We start from the raw sequence: 21,074 nt of genomic DNA, 5'->3' as shown, positions 1-21,074 counted from the left end.
GGAGAAACGTATACATACGTGACAAACACGACTGAAAAAGAAGTAGAACTAGAGTTACCTGAGATCGATGTAGAGCCAGTGGATATTACCACGAGCCCGAGGGACAGCCCTACATATAAGATAGACTCGGTAATCTCAAATAATGTAACAAAAAGATTAAAATTATTAAAACAGAATTTAAGATTAAATCATTTAAATGAAGAAGAAAAACAGTCAATACAACCTATAATCGAAAATTTTAATGATATATTCTACACTCACCCGAAAAAAAAGCGGTACACTGAAAATGTGGGAAAAATTCATCAAATTTCAACTGACGATAACTTCGTAAATAATAAAGATAGAAAGTTCTATAAAATATGGAAATGAAGCTAAAAATCTCTACTTTAAGAATCAATTTATTTCAATGTTGCAAAATAAATTTATTGAAAATGGCGGATGACAAAGCGCGAGCATGCAAAATTGAAAAATAATGGTTCGAGTTTGCGACGGTGCACGGTATAAACAAAAAATTGTAGCTTATTGGGATCAAAAGCGTACGAAAGTACAGAGTCTCCTCTTTAAAATGCTTTTTTATGCATCTCGATACGATGATTTTTCGCCGAGAGATTCGCATTTGAAGAAAAAGGCAGATTCTTACTTCTAGGCCTCTCACTTACAGTACAGTCTGCAAATCGTTCTCCAACGCGACGGTATACTCGTTCTCGTCCGTCTGAAGAATACAGACAAAAACGAGATTCGTCGCTAAAAAGAACGGTACTCCATTCTGCATATGTCCAGCCTGCATGCTCGACAGCAAAATTGAGTCGAGTTACGCGATGGCGACGCATAAGCGAAGGTACATTTGCTGGCCTGCGCGGAAAAAGACCGTGTTCCGCTAATCTGTTTCGAATAGTGTCAACGGATACATTACATTCGCGGACATCTCTTAAATTGTTTCGAATTTGAACAGCCGTTCGATGTCTGTCTCTTAATGAATTTAAAACAATAAATCGGTCATCGTTTTCATTCGTACAACGAGGACGTCCCGAACCAGGTCTTCTTTGGACAGAATTAGTCTCCAAGTACCTAGCATAAGCACGTTGCACGATTGACACTGATAAATCAAGTGCCTCAGCAACGTACCTTCGACTTCTCCCATCTTCAATTAACGCTACAACTTGAGCAGCTTTTTCAGGACTTATCGTCGCCATAATTGACCAATAATTTCAATGCGAAAAGATTAATTATTGTTTACTTTGACGAAGTCGTACGAATAAGTAACGCGTCTCGAAAGAAAAAGATCAAGAGAAATCAAGCACTCTTCTCGCAATGTGCGGTCGAGCATAAACAAAAAGTCAGGGCGAAGAAATCACAAAAGATCTGCAGACATCTCCTTCGGATGCAAAACAATTGATTGAAAAATAATGGTTCGAGTTTGCGACGGTGCACGGTATAAACAAAAAATTGTAGCTTATTGGGATCAAAAGCGTACGAAAGTACAGAGTCTCCTCTTTAAAATGCTTTTTTATGCATCTCGATACGATGATTTTTCGCTGAGAGATTCGTATTTGAAGTAAGAATCTGCCTTTTTCTTCAAATGCGAATCTCTCGGCGAAAAATCATCGTATCGAGATGCATAAAAAAGCATTTTAAAGAGGAGACTCTGTACTTTCGTACGCTTTTGATCCCAATAAGCTACAATTTTTTGTTTATACCGTGCACCGTCGCAAACTCGAACCATTATTTTTCAATTTTGCATGCTCGCGCTTTGTCATCCGCCATTTTCAATAAATTTATTTTGCAACATTGAAATAAATTGATTCTTAAAGTAGAGATTTTTAGCTTCATTTCCATATTTTATAGAACTTTCTATCTTTATTATTTACGAAGTTATCGTCAGTTGAAATTTGATGAATTTTTCCCACATTTTCAGTGTACCGCTTTTTTTTCGGGTGAGTGTATTTACCGGGAGATCAATTAAAAGGTACTAATAGAATTACACACTCTATAAATACGACAGATAACATCCCTATAAACGTAAAACAATATAGATATCCACCGATCCATAAAAACGAAATTAAAAATCAGGTAAATAAATTATTAGATCAGGATATTATTCAACCGTCTGTTTCACCGTATAACTCACCGTTATGAGTAGTGCCGAAAAAACCCGACGTTGATGGCAACAAACGATGGCGGTTAGTAATAGATTTCCGTAAACTAAATGAAAAAACAGTCGGAGATGCATACCCTTTACCTAACATATCAGATATCTTAGATCAATTAGGCAAAGCCAGGTATTTTTCGTGTTTCGATTTAGCCTCAGGCTTTCATCAAATTCCCATGGATCCGCAAGACACCGTAAAAACAGCCTTTAACACGCCTAACGGTCATTTCGAGTATAAAAAATGCCATTCGGTTTAAAGAACGTCCCCGCGACGTTTCAACGCCTGATGGATAACGTTTTAACCGGACTACAAGGAAATGTTTGCTTTGTTTATTTAGACGATATCGTTATATACGCACAAACTTTAGAAGAACATAAACAAAAATTACACCAAATTTTCGAACGAATCAAAGAAGCTGGTCTTAGCTTACAGCCAGACAAGTGTGAATTTTTCAAGCGCGAATTAACATATTTAGGCCATATAATATCAGATAAGGGAGTTAAACCTAACCCAGAAAAAATAAAAGCAATCGAGCAATATCCAGTTCCTAAAAATCATAAACAAGTAAAACAATTTTTAGGACTTGTAGGGTACTATCGTAGGTTTATTAAAAATTTCAGCAAAATTACAGAACCATTTACTTCGCTCCTCAGAAAAAATGTACCATTTAAATGGGAAATAAGGCAACAAATTAATTATGAAAAACTAAAACAGTTACTATCGAGAGAACCTATTTTACAATATCCAGATTTTGATAAAGAATTTTTATTAACTACTGATGCAAGCGATGAAGGAATCGGTGCAATCTTATCACAAGGTGAAATAGGCAGCGATCTTCCCATTGGTTACGCTTCACGAACATTAAATAAAGCAGAAAAAAATTACGACACAACGGAAAAAGAACTTTTAGCTATTGTCTGGGCAGTGAAACATTTTCGACCTTACTTGTACGGTAAACCATTTAAAATTATCACGGATCACAAGCCGTTAACTTGGCTCTTTAATGTTAAAGATCCATCATCCCGACTAATGCGCTGGCGATTAAAATTAGAAGAATATAATTATAAAGTCGTATACAAAGAAGGAAAACTAAATACAAATGCAGATGCACTCTCTAGAAATCCGCAAATAATGACCTTTCAGATACAAGCTTCAGGTAGTAGCGATGCGAATTTGAGCTATAGCTTATTTTTACAACACGCACTAAATGATTCATTGTGGGAAACAGATAATATAATCCCTCAAATTTCAGGTAGCATAAAAGGTCTTTTAGTGAAAGAAATAAACTCTTCTCCTAAAATTAAAATTTCTCTTTCTAAAAACGGTAATAAAGCAGAAGACATAACGCTCGCACCGGGAAATATTAAAATTAAGAAAAAGAAGCATCTAACTGAAATAAATCTCGTTACACGCGAAAATAAAAATACCCCAATAAATATGGAAGATATTTTTAATTGCTTAATTAAACTAAAAGAATATGTAATTGCACATAACCAAACGATAATTTCGATAGCACCTATAGGAGACGCTAACAATAAAATAAAAATAACTCAAATGATAAAATATATATTTAAAGATACACCAATTAAAGTATATCTATTAGAATCGTTAACACAAGAAATTGTCGATCCAATAATAAAACAAAATATTTTAACAGAACTACATAATTCAGCGATCGGAGGTCACAAAGGCGTAACAAAAACTTTAAAACGAATACAACAATACTACTCATGGAATGGTATGAAACAAGACGTAAAAAATTATATAAAAGCTTGCCATGATTGTCAAAAACAAAAATTAGTTAGAGTAAAAACAAGAGCACCCATGTTAATTACTGACTCCAAGTGAGGCATTTGAAAAGGTAGCGATCGACATTGTGGGTCCTTTGCCGGAAACAGAGGAAGGACATAAATACATCTTAACCACACAGGATCAATTAACGAAATTCTGCACGGCTTATCCATTGCTAGACACAAACAGTACGACTATAGCTGATAAAATCGTCAATAAATATATTTATACCTATGGTTCACCTAAAGAATTGTTGTCCGATCAAGGTAGTAACATTTCAGAAGAGTTAATGAAAGGAATTGCAAAGATCTTTAAAATCAAACAGGTAAAAACAAGCGTTTACTACCCTCAGTCAAATGGAGCATTAGAGCGCTCACATCACGTATTAGCTGAATACCTTAAACCATATATTAATCAAAATCAAAATAATTGGGATTCATTTCTAGATGCCGCTATGTTCTCTTATAATACCGCTTATCACGAAGGAACAAAAATATCTCCGTACGAACTAGTATTTGGACGAAAACCGCGACTTCCTTCCGTACTTGTAGAACCGAGACAAGGAATCACTCATGAGGAATTTCTCGCAGATTTAACGAATAGATTGAATTACCTAAGAAAAAACGCTAAGAATAATTTACAAAAGGCTAAAGAGTCAGCGAAAGAATATTACGATAAGAAAATGAAACCATTAGTTTTAGATCCGGGAGAATACGTTTATGTATTACACGAAACGGTCAGAACAGGCAGTAAAAAATTGTCTGATCAATACGACGGACCATTCCAAATTACACGTAGACTGAACGATGTAAATTATGAAATTAAAAGAGGCAAACGCAACCAAATCTTGCATGTCAATAAATTAAAACGCGCATATTTTCTTTTACAGAATGTTGATGTCAATGATGACTAGTTCAGAGTCTTTTGAAGCCTTTACTAACCAACCACTAACGAGACTGGCAGGAGTCTATTTTGAAAACTTAGGCGACCTTCTTATTTTTAGAGACCACTGGAAGTTTATTAGTTATGTAAATCTTGCGCCATTGGAAGAAAAAGAAAAAATATTGAAATTTTACGCGGAGAAAATCGAAATCTTATGTTACAGCAGATACCATATGTACGGAAACAATATAACATGTTCAGGACTACAAGAATTAGAACGTATTAAACGAAGATTAATAACATTAAAAACAGAGCGAGAAACTATCAACGACATGGTAGGACGATTCGATGACGAAATCCGTTTCAACAACCGCGGAGCGAGAGTCAAACGCGGTGTATTTGACTTTGTAGGACAAATTTCGAAAATTTTATTTGGCACACTAGATTCATCCGATGCTAATTACTATAATGAACAAATAGATCTCGTCTATAACAATTCAAAACAGCTAACAGAATTATACAAAAAACAAATCAGCATTATGCGATCCACGATTAATCAGTTTAGTCTTGCATTTGCAGAAAATAAACATAAATTTGAGGAAATTGATTTTAATTTGTATAAACTTAACGACGAAATTTACAAAAACACGGGAAAATTAAACGCATTACAATTAAACACCGAAACAAATTCATATTTGTTAGAATGTGCCGAATTGATGTTAGAATATGAACTAGATTTAACAATACTTACCGATGCCATATTACTAGCGCGCCGAGGATTACTCCATCCGAAAATACTTACACCTAGAGAATTATTTAATAATTTAAAAGATTCACATTATATGACAAACAACAAAAGATTACCTGTAACTTTAGACCCTAGCCAACTTAATAACCTAATCGATGCTAGCGATTTAAGTATATTTTATAAAAATCATAGGTTAGTTTACATTTTCGAAATTCCATTAATCGAACAAAATGATTTCATATTATACCATATGATTCCATTACCGATCAAACAGAACGAAGAAAACGTTTACGCATTCATAAACCCGCTACACTCGTACATAGGACTCAGAACTGACAAACAATTGTATACACACTTAACCGATCGAGATATCACAAAATGTAAAAAGATTAACGACGCAATGATTTGCAAGCAAACGGACCTATTGTACCAGATTTCGACCATCCATACTTGCGAATCGGAACTACTGAAATCCGCTAGATTAGAAAACATATTGAAAGAATGCGATATCCGTGAAATGAAAATTCATAATACTGTCTGGTATCAATTACAATCTGCGAACGTTACGATTACGATCTCGTGGCTTTATACTGCGCCGCGGGAGGAGACTCTTCACATTTTATGTAAAGACGACAAGCCGCGTCAAACACAACTACTTTTAACTGGTTTAGTTAAACTATCCCCGGAATGTGATGCCATTTCGGATAATGTTTTATTACATACCCAAACTATAAGCATAATCGATACCATTAACAAAGATTTTATTCCTAACGTTAATCTTAGTACAAACAAACTATGCGAAGATATCAAGAAAAGTAATGTTAATATTTCAGAGCTTCAATTGTTAAACATTGGTAAAACACCTCACTTAGATATTAATTTGTTAAAAACAGCTAGTTCTAGTTTGGACGAATTATATAAAGAAGCAAATGAGATAGGCAAACATCACCGAACTAAAACCTTATATAAAAAAACCTTGAGTTGGTTTTATTATATATTATATACTATGATAGGATTAGTTATTATCTATATAACGGTAAAATGTTCATTGATTAGTAAGTTTGTTCATATTTTTAAATTATGTTGTATACCTAAGGAAGGCTGCGTTCAGTATTTTAACAACTGTTTTAATAATAATATAACCACTCGTAGTGCTCATCCGACAGCTACGCAACGCAAAGTTACCTTTATATCGGTACCGACCGACAGCGAAAAATCCCTTCGTATCGAAAGAGAGGGACATGGAACAAATAACGAGATCCGACGTTCTCGTTCTCGTAATAATCGATTGTCAAGACTTGAACGCGTGTAAGACAAAACACAACTATTGTATCGTTTTAAGGAAATTTAACATTGCGAATTAATGACATAGTATAAGAACCTATATATGTGTATGTTAGAGTATAAGACTACGTTATACCTCATTGTTAGAACATCGTTGAATATTAATTTTTCTGATCATTGTAATACTAGATTAAGTTACTGCGTTAATTTAGAAATAAGATCTTAAATGTATTTTTCTACTTCGAGAAAGATCTTTATTCCTAAGGGGGGAGATGTTACGTGCCGCAACTTATAGTTTCTTAAATTACTCTTTTTATTCGAACCTTTGAACCTTTTTTTATCTTTACTCCTTCTTGATTCTAAACACATGACCCTTCGATAACTGCAATAAACATAAACGCTGTTCCTATGCCTAACGCATATTTCCTCTTTGACAAAACCGCCTCCTTCCAATAAACATTCCGCCGCTACGATTTTCCTACAGCACCTTAAACGAAGATCATTCTCGCCAGTTCAGTTCTCGATCAAAGCTCAAACCAGCAACACTGAATAAATACTTTTTCCATAAACGTGTCCCGACTTATTCTAAATAATCTATTACGTAGCTATACGCTCGTAACAGAAAACGATTTCTGTTTTTTTCTTCTTCTTCAATAATTACATTTTACATTGTGATCTCTGCAATCTAGGGATCTATTCAAACAAACTTGCATAGTTGCATAAACATATGCATAAAGAAATTGATTGGTCCATAGGCAAATGCATAAAGAAATGGACAAATACTACTAACAATAAGGACTTCCGTTTCCGGTGCGTTAGACGTTGACACGTGGTGAGAGAGTGAAAGTTTTGTGAGCAAAAAGAGTGGAAGAGAGCAAGGTGGGTGAGGTGAGAGAGAGTGGATGAATGAGAGAGAGAGTGAGAGAGTGAATGGAAGTGTGGAGGGTATGGGATAAAGAAGGGTGAAAGGGAAAAAGGACGAGGAAAATAGAAAGGAGGAACGAGCACGAAGTATAGAGTGTATAGAGAGACAGAGGTGGGGACAGGGTCTAGGAGAAAAGGGGACGGCAGCGCTGAAGCGGGATGGAAGGGAACTGGAAGATGGGACTAAAGGAGGGAAGAAAAGTAAGAGAGAGAGGTGGAAGTTTTGGGAACATAGAGGAGATGTTAAAAAGGAAAAGGGGGGAAGGGAATGAGAAAGAAGGAGATGGAGATGGAGAGGGGACTATGTTCAATAAAAGCAAAAAGACACCAAGATCACCAATAAGGGGGAGAGCAGAGGAGGAAGGAGGCATGGGGGAGATAATAAGAAGTTAGAGAGGGGAAATGGAGGAAATTATGAAGGAAATAAGAGGGATGAAGGGATGGAAAGAAGAGATAAGACAGATGAGAGAGGAGGTAAGAGAGGGGGTAAAGGAACAAGGAAGGATTATGAGAGAGGAAATAAGAGAAATAAAAAGGGAATGGGGGGAGCGGGAGGAGAGATGGCAGATAGAGAGGGAGGAGATGGTTAGGAGCATACAAAAATTGGAGAAAAAAGTAGAAGAGATACAAAGGAGTAAAGGAGAGGAAGGGAAGGGGGAAGAAGAAGAAAGAGAGGAAAAAAAGGGGGGAGTAGAAAGGAAAATAAGAGAGATAGAAAGGAGGTTGGAGAGGAAAGAAAGGGAGGAGAGAAGGAGGAATATAATAATAAAAGGAGTGGAAGTGAAAGAGGGGAATAAAGAGGAAAAGAGGAGAGAGGCAGTGGAGGAAATTCTGAGGGAGATTGGAGCGAAAGTGGAAATAAAGGAAATCAAAAAGGTAGGGGAGGGTATGGGAGAGGGGGGAAAGATGATAGTAATTAAATTGGAAAACGAAAGACAAAAGAGAGAAGTTCTGGAAAAGAAGAGAAGTCTGAGAGGTAGGAGAGAAAGAATAACAGAGGACAGAACATGGAAAAAAAGGAAGATGAAATGGAAGATAGAGGAGATAGCAAGGAAGGAAGAAAAAAAGGGAAGAAGAGTATGGGTAGGATATGGGAGGATAAAAATAGATGAACAGTGGTGGAGTTGGAATGAGGAAGAAGAGATATTAAGGGATGGGAGGGGGAATATAAGAGGGGAGGAGCAGGGGGAAGGGAGAGAAGAGAGAATAGAAGGAATAAAGTAAAGGAGGGGGGGGGAGTGCAGAGGGTAAAGGAGAAAGAGATAGAGGAGGAGGATAGAGTATAGTATTCTGGAACGTGGCAGGTATAGGGAATAAGGATAAAGATTTTTGGAAAGGATTGGGGAAGTGGGATATTATAGTATTATTGGAGACATGAATGGACCAGAAAGGGTGGGAGAGGATAAGAAGAAGGTTACCGGGGGGATATATGTGGGAAGCGCAATTTGCAAGCAGAAAGAATAGGAAAGGAAGGGCAATGGGGGGAATGATAATGGGAATAAGAAGAGAGATGGTAGAAAAAGGGACGAAGATAGAGACAGAAAGAGAAGGAATAATAGTGGGCAGAGTGAAGCAAGGGAAGGAAAGATGGAGGGTAATGGGGGTGTATGTGAATAAAAATATGGAGGAAAGATTACAGGGATTGGGGAGGTGGGTAGAGGAAGCAGGAGAAGGTATAAAAACGATTATAGGGGGGGATTTCAATGCAAGAACAGGAAGGGAGGGGGGACGTGTGGGAATAGAGGAGGAGGATAAGGAGTGGGAAAGGGGAAAGAGGAAATCAAAGGACGGAAAAGTAAATAAGGAAGGAAAGATATTAATAGAATTTGTAGAAGAAAAGGGATGGAGCCTGTTTAATGGAAATATAGAGGGAGATGAAAAGGGGGATTATACATTTACAGGAGGGAAAGGCAACACGGTTATAGACTATGTGATGGGGAATGAGGAAGTGAGGGAGAGGATAGAGAAAATGGAAATAGGGGATGAAATAGACTCAGATCATCAACCGGTGAAAGTGAGAATAAGAGGAGAGGGAGGAAAAAAGGGTGGAGCTAAAAAGGAAAGGAAAGTTGGGAGGGGAAGATGGGATGAGGAAGGGAAAAGAATATTTAGGCGGAAACTGGGAAAAATAGAATTAGGAAAAGAGGATATGGAGAAGGAATGGGAGGAACTGGAAAGGAGATTGAAATTGGCAATAAAAGAAACGGAGATAGAACATGATAAGGAAGAAGAAGGAAAAGGGGGGTGGTGGGATAAAGAATGTGAAGAGAAGAAGAGGGAGGTGAGAGGAGAGATGAGGAGATGGAGAAAGGGAACAGGGGAGGAGGAGAGATATAAGAAAAGTAAATTGGAGTATAAGGAATTATGCAGGCGAAAAAAGAAAGAAGAGAATGACAGGTGGGAAAAGAAAGCGACGGGAGCTAGAAGAGAGAAGGAAGTATGGGAAATAGTAAATAGAGAAAGAAAGAAAAGAAGGGGAATACAGGGAGAAATTGAGATAAAGGAGTGGAAGGAGTACTTCATGAGGATAATGGGGGGAGTAGAGGTAAGGGTGGTAAAAGAGAATGAGGGAAAAGGGAGGAGAAAGGGGGAAGAGGAGGAAGGAATAAGCAAGGGGGAAATAAAGGAGGCAATAAGAAATTTAAAGGATGGAAAAGCGGCAGGGATAGATGGGATTACAGGGGAGGCGTGGAAATATGGCGGGGAGGAAATGGAGGAATGGATAGGGGGATATTGTAATAGGATATGGAAAGGGGAGGGATGGCCAGAAGGATGGAAGGAAGGAATAGTGGTGCCGATAATAAAAAGAGGCGCAGGAAAGGTGGTGGAAGATTACAGAGGGATAACATTGATGCCAACGCTATACAAGGTGTATATGATGGTGCTTATGGAAAGATTAAGGGAGGAGGTGGAGGGGAAAGGAATTTTACCACCGAATCAAACGGGGTTCAGGAAAGGGATGGGAACGATTGACAACATATATGTACTAAATTATTTGATAAATAGGCAAGTGGGGAAAAGAGGAGGAAAAATGGTGGCATTATTTGTGGACTTGCGGCGTTTGATTCGGTGGACAGGGGGGTGTTGTTAGAAACAATGAAAGAGAGGGGGATTAGGAACGGATTGATAGAAAGGGTAGAGGAGATGTTAGGAGAGACAATAAGTAGAGTGAGGGTGGGAGAGGATTTGGGGGAAGAATTTTGGACAGCGAGAGGGTGAGACAGGGGTGCCCCTTAAGTCCTTTGCTATTTAATCTGTTACTAGCGGATATAGAGGAAGAGATGGGAAAGGTTAAATGGGGGGGAGTAAAGGTAGGAGGGAAAAGGATATATACGCTGGCATATGCGGATGACATGGTTTTATTAGCAGAAGGAGAGGATGAGATGAGAAGCATAATAAGTAGACTGGAGAGTTATTTAGATAGAAAAAAGATGGAACTAAATCCAGACAAGACAAAGATAGTAAGATTTAGGAAAGGGGGGGGAAGGGTGAAAAAGAAAGATTGGAGGTGGAAGGGGAGAAAAATGGAAGAGGTGAAAGAGATAAAGTATCTAGGGTATGTAATGCAGAGCAATGGAAAACAGGAAGCACAGGTAAGGGACAGAGTAAAAAGGGCAGCGGCAGTAATGGGACAAGTATGGGGGATAGGAAAGAGAAGGTTTGGAAAGAATTGGGGAGGAGATTATGGTTGTTTGATAGGTTAGTTTGGACGGTGATGGCATACGGGGTGGAAATATGGGGATGGGAGGAAAAGGAAGGGATGAAAAGGCTGGAAGAAAGGTATTTAAGATGGATATTGGGAGTAGATAGGGAGTAGATAATAGCAGACACCAGGATATATGATAAGAGAGGAACTGAAGAGAGAGAAATTGAGAGGAAGGGCAGGGATAAAGGCATGGGGATATGAAAAAAGGCTAGAAGAAGGAAAGGGTGGTGAGTTGGCGAAGAGGTGCTGGGAAGAGATAAAGGAAAGGGCGAGGAGGGGAAGGGGGGAGTCAACATGGGAAAGGGAAAGGGGAAAGTTTTTTGAGGAAAGAGGAATGGGGATGGAAAAGATTGAAAAAAGGAGAGACGAAAAGGAAATGTGGTTTGGAGAGATGATCAGGAAAGTTAAGGAGAGGCAGAAAAAGGAAAGAGAGCAAAGGATAAGAGATTCGAAGTATAACAGATGGTATAAGGAGATTAGGGAAGAAGGAATACCAGGATATTTAAAAAAGGGATGGGGGGAAAGTAGGTGTAGGAGGGTGGCAAGGTTTAGACTGGGAAATAAGGTATGTGAAGGGAAGTATTGGTTGGAAGAGGAGAAGAGAGTGTGCAGGATATGTAGGTGGGGGGAGGAGACATGGGAACATGTGTGGCAGGAATGTAGGGAGTGAAGTCGGGAAGAGGGAATCTGGCAAGAGGTAGTAAGAGAGGTGCTAGGAGGAGAAGGAGAGGGGGAATGGTGGATGAAAGAGGTGGAGGAGGAGAGAGGTAGAAGGAAGAGAAGGGAGGAAGAGAGAAGGATAGAGGGGGAGGAGAAGAGGGAATGAATGAGTGAGAGAATGAGGGAGAGAGAGAGGGAGAAGAGGAGGAGAGAGAGAGAGAGAGAGAGAGAGAGAGAGAGAGAGAGAGAGAGAGAGAGAGAGAGAGAGAGAGAGAGAGAGAGAGAGAGAGAGAGAGAGAGAGAGAGAGAGAGAGAGAGAGAGAGAGAGAGAGAGAGAGAGAGAGAGAGAGAGAGAGAGAGAGAGAGAGAGAGAGAGAGAGAGAGAGAGAGAGAGAGAGGGGGGGGGGACGTGATAGAGAGGGGTAGAGCATGAGAAATAAAAAGCAAGAGGAAACGGAAGTCCCCATAGCATAGGGACGGTGTGTGTGTGTAAAGAGAATAGAGGAAATGTCGGGTGAGTGTGAGTTCTGAAGAGACATAGCACTCATGTGACAGAAAAATAGGATAAGTTAGATTAAGAGAATAGGATAAGTTAGAATAAGAAGTAGGATTAAGCAGAGGAAAAGAGATGTAAATTGTAACCTTAAGGGGAACAAATAAAATTATCTATCTATCTATCTATACTACTAACAATAATTCAATAATTTTTAATAATTCAATAATTTTCAATAATTTGGAAAACGCTATTCAACTGCTAGTTATTTACTGATTTTTGTATGTTTTTTTATTTTGTTTGCATATTTATTATTTTTGGCAAAAAATTGAAATTAAAATCAAGTTTAACCACCAAGTATAATCGCCATTGTTTAAATTTTTATTTTGTGATTTTATGAATATTGCGGTTAAAATGTACTGGTTGTTTGCTAAATCCGTGTACACAAGTATTATATTTTTATTTTATCGATAAATTGTACAATATTATATTTATTAATAACTTATAAATTTATCTAGTAACTTTAGTTCTAGTTACTTTTAGGCGGCTTAATGCATCGTTCTTGTTTGTGCAAGCAAAATCATGTAAAAGCAGGTAAAAACATGATGAATTTCTGTCTCCTGAGTACAAATTAGTAAAAATTCACAAAAATCAGTGAAGTTGGGTATCGGAAGTTTACGATGCAAATTTTTTGTGCCCATTATATTAAATACAGTCATTATTAGGGCGCGGATGTACGTGCACGATTCCGTGTCGCGCGCAGAGAACCGCTGCGTGCGAGTGAGTCGAAGGGTTGCTGCGTCGCTGCGTGCGAGTGAGTCGAAGTAAAATCGAGCAAATACTCGACTCACTCGCACGCAGCGGTTCTCTGCGCGCGACACGGGATCGTGCACAAACATCCGCACCCTAGTCATTATGAACAGTTTTATGATAGTACAAATACTAAGAAAGTGATTGGCTTAGTTTACACCGATTATTTAGGTAGTTTTTCACCAAGAGACACAAGCGACACAAAAGTATTATTCTCTCTATTGCTCATTGAATATCGAACAAAGACAGAGTGATACTTGTGTCGATTTGTGTCAACTTGTGTCCTTTGCTGGAAAACATACTTAGTACGCGGACCAAGTACTAAATCAGCTTCTTTGATTGGTGTAAATTTTACACTAAACGATTTATACCTATCGGAGAAGCAAATTTAGTATTTGGTACGCGTACTAAACAATCAGTGTAAACTAAGCCATTATTAACATAACATCTCTATTCTTTCAAAATTAAAGTGGGAACTTGTAAGTTGCAACCGATTACTACCGATAGTTGGCGCCAGCAGACGGCAGCCAGAGCATCGATAGCAGCTCCACGATATAATCGATTCTGCGCGGGCGCGCTCCCGCTCCATATATTTTCCTCTTGTTAAATTGTAACCGATAAAATGATCGAGAATCTTCTTGCGAGTCGACCTGATAGATAACACAAGAACGAGAAGGCACTCTCTATCGCCGAATCAACCAGAACAGTCGCACAATCGAAAGTATAGAGAGACAGTCGGGCCGAATTAGTCGAATCGAAACTTAGTCGTTTTTCGCACAGTTGTAATATTTCTACATAAAGACAGTTTGTTAAAAATCACGTAAAGCCAGTGTCGATATTATTTGATCATTCAGAACCATCCTTTCAATTACCGTTTTCATTAATATATTTTCTTTAATAAATAAAACATAATATCCGGGGTCACGTCTAGGACGTAACCGTCGCAGCCGTTTAAAATTAATTGTGTCGAGTCGAACTACTTTTTATCAAGAATTTTGACGAATCTTTCAGCTCAGAAGTGGGATAACGGGCCTATTTAACCCGTGTCGGAAAAGTCGAAAATTGCCGTGTCGTGTCGGAAGGGATTGCAGGCCCTTTGAGTCGGAGTCGAGTCGAATAAAGTACACGAACTTTGTCGTAATAGAACATTTATTTGAACATTTTTCGGACTGAATAAGTCCGCGCCGAGTCGAAAAAGTGACAAAAACTCTTGTCGTGCCGAGTAGAAGCAGTGTGCGGGCGGAAGTAATCCGCGTCGAGTCGAAAAAGGCAAAAGTTGCCGTCGGAGCGTGGCGGGTCGATCAACGGATTTTTCAAAGCCGCGTTGAGCTTTAGAATGCCGAAAACCAGGTCCATGATGGACAGAGAAGACCTAGAAAAGGCTTCGTTAGAACAGCTCCAGAGAGAAGCGAAAAGATACCAATTACCGGTCTCAAACGACCGCGATTTATTGGTAGATCAGATTCTGACTTACCTGGAGAGGACGAGCCATACCGAGAGGACGTTGGAGATGCCGAGAGAGACGGGTCTGATGCATGACCCAGCAGAGTCGTCCTCAAGTCGAGCCACCGATGCAGATCCACCAAGTTCGGGAGCTCTCTGCCATGCTATCACCGAGATGTCGATGATGATGCAGCAACAGCAGCAGATCTTGCTCCAGGTGTTGCAGAGGTTGGCGCCACAGGAAGCGAGTGCACCGACCGCCCAGGATGCAGGGACAGCAGGTCCGAGCGGGCTGGTAACTCTGCAGAGATCATCGTCCGGTAATGTACGATCGAACCATAGTCATTATTCTAATAACGGACAGAGTCGATTAATGTCGAATGCGAGCGCCTTACCGGCCGGAAACGCGGTAAGCTGGTTGGCCTCGCAAATACCGGAATTTGGCGGGAGTGACGACGAAAATGTCGAAGTGTGGTCGAATCGAGTAGACAAGGTGGCGGAAATCCACGGCGCGTCCGACGGGATAACGTTGCTGACCGCGTCCAGTAAACTCGTAAAGTTTGCCCGCCAGTGGTATGAATTCCAGACGGGTGAAACGATTGAGTCGTGGCAGGCGTTGAAATCAGTCTTAATGAAAATATTTAAAAAACAAGTGCCGTACTATAAGATTATGCAGAAATTAGAGGCGCGAAAATGGATTCCGGGAAAAGAATCCTTTGATCAGTACGCGATCGCGAAGCTCGCGATGATGAAGAGTCTAAATTTGCCGACGAGTGACGCGATTCACATGCTGATAGGCGGTATATCGCATGGTTCGCTAAGGGCTATAGCCCTCTCAATAAGTGATACCTCGATAGACAGATTTCTCGCGAGGATGCGAACAATCGCGGAAGGAAATTTTGAGTCCGACAGAAAATCCACGGCAGTCGCGAGCGCGGTGAGATCAGTACATACTACCGCGTGTAGAAACTGTGGTAAAAAAGGACATTCACATAAGGACTGTCGCGGTGAACTTACGTGTTTCTACTGTAAGTCGAAGGGGCACCGTCAGTTTGACTGCCCTAAGGTAAAGGAGAAAAACGGCGGGAATCCGCCGACGGCTCAGCGGTCTTCAAGGGCCACGGTAGCAGCCGCCGTTGCCGTCGATGAGGAGGAAGAAGAGGTGGTAGCTTGCGTTTCCGTTGCCGCGGGTGGAAACTTGGAAATCACCGAACCATTTGCAGAAATCTCGAGTATCTGCGGAAAAGAATGTAAAATTCGGGCGTTAGTCGATACCGGAAGTCCAGTCTCGTTTGTCGATAAAAAGATTTATTCTGAAAAAATCAAGCCGTTTGTTGAAAATTTTAAATTGTCGAATAAAAATTTCGTTACACTCAATCGAGAAAGATTAAATGTACAGGGATTCGTACAAACAGAAATCACATTGAGCGAACTTGGCGGAAAAAAGTACGAAGTCGACTTGTATATATTAAACGAACCGTTCGTCGGAGACATAATATTAGGAAGAGAGTTTCTCGACAAACAAAAACTCACCTTGATTAGACGAAGCCGTGAGTCAGCAGATTTCACGAGCACTGTTAGATTATTCGAACAACTGCCGTTATGCGTAAATAATGAGAATGTCGTTAATCTGAAAAGAGATTTTGAAATAGATATTAGTAACCTAGATGTAGAAACAAGAGACGAATTGCTTAACTTATTAAATAGAATAGAAGAAAAGAAAATCGTACCTGTCGATGACGATTATGAGGTGAGGGTTCATTTGAAGGATGACTCCATCTACGCGTATGCGCCGCGACGTTTCGCGTATGCGGAACGCATACAGATACGCAAAATAACTGATGACCTCCTCGAGCGTGGCATCATAAAAAATAGCGTATCGCCGTATTGCGCCAGGGTAATACCTGTGAAAAAGAAAAACGGTGAAATTAGACTCTGCGTTGATTTGAGGCCGTTAAATTGTCGAGTCGTTAAGCAAAAATATCCTTTTCCATTAATCGAGGACTGTTTGTCGCGCTTGAGTGGAATGTCGATATTCACGCTACTTGATCTCAAGGATGGGTTCCATCAGATCAAGGTGCATGCCGAGTCGACGCGTTATTTTGCTTTCGCTACACCCGACGGACAATTCGAATATGTGCGCTTACCTTTTGGCTATTCGGAAGCGCCAGCCGAATTCCAGAAACGGATCATACAGATATTGAATCCGCTCATACGCGCCGATAAGGTGATCGTCTATATCGATGACGTGTTGATTCCGTCGAGGTCAGTGCGAGAAAATTTAGACGTCTTGGCCGAGGTATTGATGACCTTAAAAAGTTACAGATTTGAATTGAATTTTAGTAAATGTTTGTTCCTCAAAAAAGAGATAGAATTTTTGGGGTATATAATTTCGGAAAAAGGGATGACGTTGAGTCCGAGACATACCGAGTCGGTAAGAAATTATAGAACACCATCTAACGTGCATGGTGTGCAGAGATTTTTAGGATTAGCAAGTTATTTCCGGAAATTTATAAAAGATTTTGCTTTGAAGGCTAAGCCGTTATATAACTTGTTGAAGAAGGATGTAAAATTTTCATTCGACGAAAATTGCATTAGGGCTTTCGAGATATTAAAAAAAGAACTCACCTCGTCACCAATTCTCGCGTTGTATAATCCAGCCCTGGAGACCGAACTGCATACGGATGCGAGCAGTCACGGCCTAGGCGCTATATTACTGCAGAAGCAGAAGAGCGGGACTTGGTGTCCAATAGCGTTTTTCAGCCAGGCGACAAATAACGCTGAAAAAAATTACCATAGTTTTGAGCTCGAGATGTTGGCGATAGTGAGGTCGATTGAGAGATTTCATCTCTACTTATATGGATTATCGTTCATTGTCGTTACCAATTGCAATGCGCTAGTACATGCTGTCTCAAAAGCGAATTTGAACCCGAGAATAGCACGGTGGACTCTTACCTTACAGAACTATAGTTTCCGAGTATCACACCGGCCGGGTACACGAATGGCGCATGTAGATGCACTCAGCCGATGCGCAGCGTACGTGCATGAACTGCCGCTAGAAAGGGAGCTCGAATTCCGTCAGCTCTCAGACGCTAAAATAAAAAAAATATGCGAAGAATTAGAAATTGCCGATAATGATAAATTCGAGCTTAATGACGGTTTGCTGTATTATAAAATAAATGGAAACTTATATTTTGTCGTACCTGAGGCGATGGAAATCAGCGTGATACGTGCACATCACGACGATATGGCCCACTGCGGGCTGGAAAAAACGATAAAGGGCGTCAGTCAAAATTTCTGGTTTCCCTCTATGCGAAGGAAAATTAATAATTATATAGAAAATTGCCTCACCTGCGTAATGGCAAACGATTCCGTCACGCGATTCGAGGGAGAGACAAGTCTCTATCCCTCAGCGTCAGCGCCGTTCGAGATACTGCATCTCGACCATTTCGGACCATTACAGGAAACTGCCGACAAATATAAACATATTCTGGTAATAGTGGATGCGTTCACTAGGTTTTGCTGGTTGGTTCCGACGCGGTCCACGACGTCTAGAGAAGTCATTGTTAATTTAGAAAATCTTTTCGCGACGTTCGGAAGGCCGAAAGAAATAGTGTCCGATAGAGGTACGGCCTTTACCTCGAAAGAATTTGCCGATATAATAGAGAAATTTAAAATTAAGCACAGAAAAGTCTCAGTAGCGGCCCCGTGGGCTAACGGGATGGTCGAGCGTGTTAACAGATTTATTAAATCGTCGCTCACTAAAATGATTAACTCGCCGAACGAATGGAAGAACAGTCTAAACACTTTACAATACGTCATTAACAATACATACCACGCAGTCACGAAGTCGAGCCCGTCGAAGCTGCTTTTTGGTTTCGAGCAGCGCAGTCATGCCGATCACGAGTTTGCTCATTTCACCAAGGCCCTGGTTGGACAGGATACGGACCTGGAGAATGACCGAGACGCGTCACGACAGGCGGCGCGAAACGCAACAGACGCGATACGAGCCTACAATAAAAAATACCGTGATGCGAAGTTAAAGAAAGCAACTGTATATAACGTAGGCGACTACGTGATGATTAGAAAGACAAAAGCTACTCCGGGTGAGAGCGCAAAATTGCGCCCGAAATTTGTAGGGCCATACACAATAAAAAAGATTCTAGGAAATAATCGATATGTGGTGCAGGACATACCGGGTTTTAACGTGACAGCGAAGCCGCTCAATACGATCCTGTCATGCGATCGGCTAAAGCCCTGGATCCGATGTAGTCCTCCCGATGAATCAATAGTCGAGAGTTGATCTACGGAAAAAAAAAAAATTTTATTATTAGGTTAATCATTAATTATAAGAAGTATTAATAATGTACGTTTTAGGATAGAAATATTAGAGCATATGTGATAAAAAAAAAACTTACCGAAGATTTGTGAAAGATAAATGTCGAATCGGCTACAACGAAATATTTCACTTTTGTTCACTATTTTACACAAGCAATAAATTGCGCAACAATGACGCAATAAAGAACTTCGGGACGAAGTCCAGCGCCAGGACGGCCGAACTGTAAGTTGCAACCGATTACTACCGATAGTTGGCGCCAGCAGACGGCAGCCAGAGCATCGATAGCAGCTCCACGATATAATCGATTCTGCGCGGGCGCGCTCCCGCTCCATATATTCTCCTCTTGTTAAATTGTAACCGATAAAATGATCGAGAATCTTCTTGCGAGTCGACCTGATAGATAACACAAGAACGAGAAGGCACTCTCTATCGCCGAATCAACCAGAACAGTCGCACAATCGAAAGTATAGAGAGACAGTCGGGCCGAATTAGTCGAATCGAAACTTAGTCGTTTTTCGCACAGTTGTAATATTTCTACATAAAGACAGTTTGTTAAAAATCACGTAAAGCCAGTGTCGATATTATTTGATCATTCAGAACCATCCTTTCAATTACCGTTTTCATTAATATATTTTCTTTAATAAATAAAACATAATATCCGGGGTCACGTCTAGGACGTAACCGTCGCAGCCGTTTAAAATTAATTGTGTCGAGTCGAACTACTTTTTATCAAGAATTTTGACGAATCTTTCAAACTGATTACTACGATCAATATTGACCATAATATTGTATGTATTATCAATGTTAGCAATATTGTTCGGTAAGCACAAGAAATGTATTCTCTCTCTCTTTAAGGTGTTATATAGATATAGATTAAATATGTATTTTGTATATATACTTATGTGTCAAACATATTCATAATGACTGTATTTAATATGATGGGACAAAAAAATTTAATCGTAAACTTCTTAGAATACCCAACTTCACTGACTTTTGTAAATTTTTACTAATTTGTACTCAGGAAACGGAAATTCATCATGTTTTTACCTGCTTTTACATGATTTTGCTTGCACAAACAAGAACGATGCATTAAGCCGCCGAAAAGTAACTAAGACTAAAGCTACTAGATAAATTTACAAATTATTAATAAATAAAATATATTGTACAATTTATCGGTAAAATAAAAATATAATACTTGTATACACGGATTTAGCAAACAACTAGCAAACATTTTAACCGCAATATTCATGAAATTACGAAATAAAAGTCCAAACAATGGCGATTATATTTGTCAAAATTTTAATTTCAATTTTTTACCAAAAAAAAAAAAATATGCTAACAAAAGAAATAAAGAAACATACAAAAATTAGCAAACGACTAACAGTCAAATAGCGTCTTCCAAATTATTGAAATTGTTAGTACATACGATAGCTGACTTCATGGAAATACCTTAGGTTGCGTTCTGAAAGTCATTAAAAATCTACAATATATATAAAATATAGATTTCCAGTGACAGTGAATTTCGGAAGCCCTAAAACAGAAGTCGTTGGTCGCCTGCAGTTGTCGGGAACGGACGTCTTCGTACTTCGTATACGTTCATATACTAACCCTTAGATTGCAGAGGCTAATATAATTTTTGAAGAAGAAAGAGAAAAACAGAAATATCGTTTCCTAAGTGCTTAGATTTCTAGATTACGGTATTATATGTCTTAATTTTAATATTATACAAATGTTTTAATTATACAATAGCATCAAGATTTTTACATTTTTTTGTTCTCTTGAGTTTTTTTTCTTCTGTTTTTGTCTACAAGTACTTTTATTAAATCAATTAAAGGTTATTGTAT

At 39.3% G+C, this 21,074-nt stretch overlaps 2 protein-coding genes and 1 long non-coding RNA gene across 3 annotated transcripts; 2 read left to right on the top strand and 1 right to left on the bottom strand.

Annotated features, from left to right (window-relative positions):
- The first annotated feature begins 1,565 nt into the window (after positions 1-1,565).
- LOC137001170 (uncharacterized) lies at positions 1,566-7,036 on the top strand. The gene has a single exon (XM_067359532.1). It carries the CDS (start codon positions 4,832-4,834, stop codon positions 6,881-6,883), a length of 2,052 nt encoding a protein of 683 aa, XP_067215633.1. The 5' UTR covers positions 1,566-4,831; the 3' UTR covers positions 6,884-7,036.
- Positions 7,037-9,712: 2,676 nt separating this feature from the next.
- On the top strand, positions 9,713-14,006 carry LOC137001065 (nucleolar protein 58-like). The gene is made up of 2 exons (XM_067359050.1): positions 9,713-10,324; positions 13,956-14,006. The coding sequence occupies exons 1-2, from the start codon at positions 9,713-9,715 to the stop codon at positions 14,004-14,006; spliced, it is 663 nt and encodes a 220-aa protein (XP_067215151.1).
- A 4,403-nt stretch (positions 14,007-18,409) lies between these two features.
- LOC137001177 (uncharacterized) lies at positions 18,410-19,418 on the bottom strand. The gene is made up of 3 exons (XR_010891294.1): positions 19,310-19,418; positions 19,088-19,195; positions 18,410-18,902 (listed from the first exon to the last, which is right to left on the bottom strand). It is a non-coding gene; the product is annotated as an uncharacterized lncRNA (long non-coding RNA).
- Between the last annotated feature and the right edge of the window lie 1,656 nt (positions 19,419-21,074).

The sequence above is a fragment of the Linepithema humile genome, chromosome 7 (genome assembly GCF_040581485.1).
Source record: "Linepithema humile isolate Giens D197 chromosome 7, Lhum_UNIL_v1.0, whole genome shotgun sequence".
Taxonomy (NCBI): Eukaryota; Metazoa; Arthropoda; class Insecta; order Hymenoptera; family Formicidae; genus Linepithema; species Linepithema humile.
The sequence above is the reverse complement of the archived record's forward strand: the minus strand, read 5'-3'. Positions and strand labels throughout refer to the sequence as shown.

Bases quoted from the DNA above. Each gene is read 5' to 3' on its own strand.
- LOC137001170 (XM_067359532.1), top strand. From the start codon at position 4,832: ATGTTGATGTCAATGATGACTAGTTCAGAGTCTTTTGAAGCCTTTACT.
- LOC137001065 (XM_067359050.1), top strand. From the start codon at position 9,713: ATGGGGAATGAGGAAGTGAGGGAGAGGATAGAGAAAATGGAAATAGGG. The intron at 10,325-13,955 runs GTAAGGGTGGTA...TACTACCGATAG, and splicing joins GGATAATGGGGGGAGTAGAG to TTGGCGCCAGCAGACGGCAG.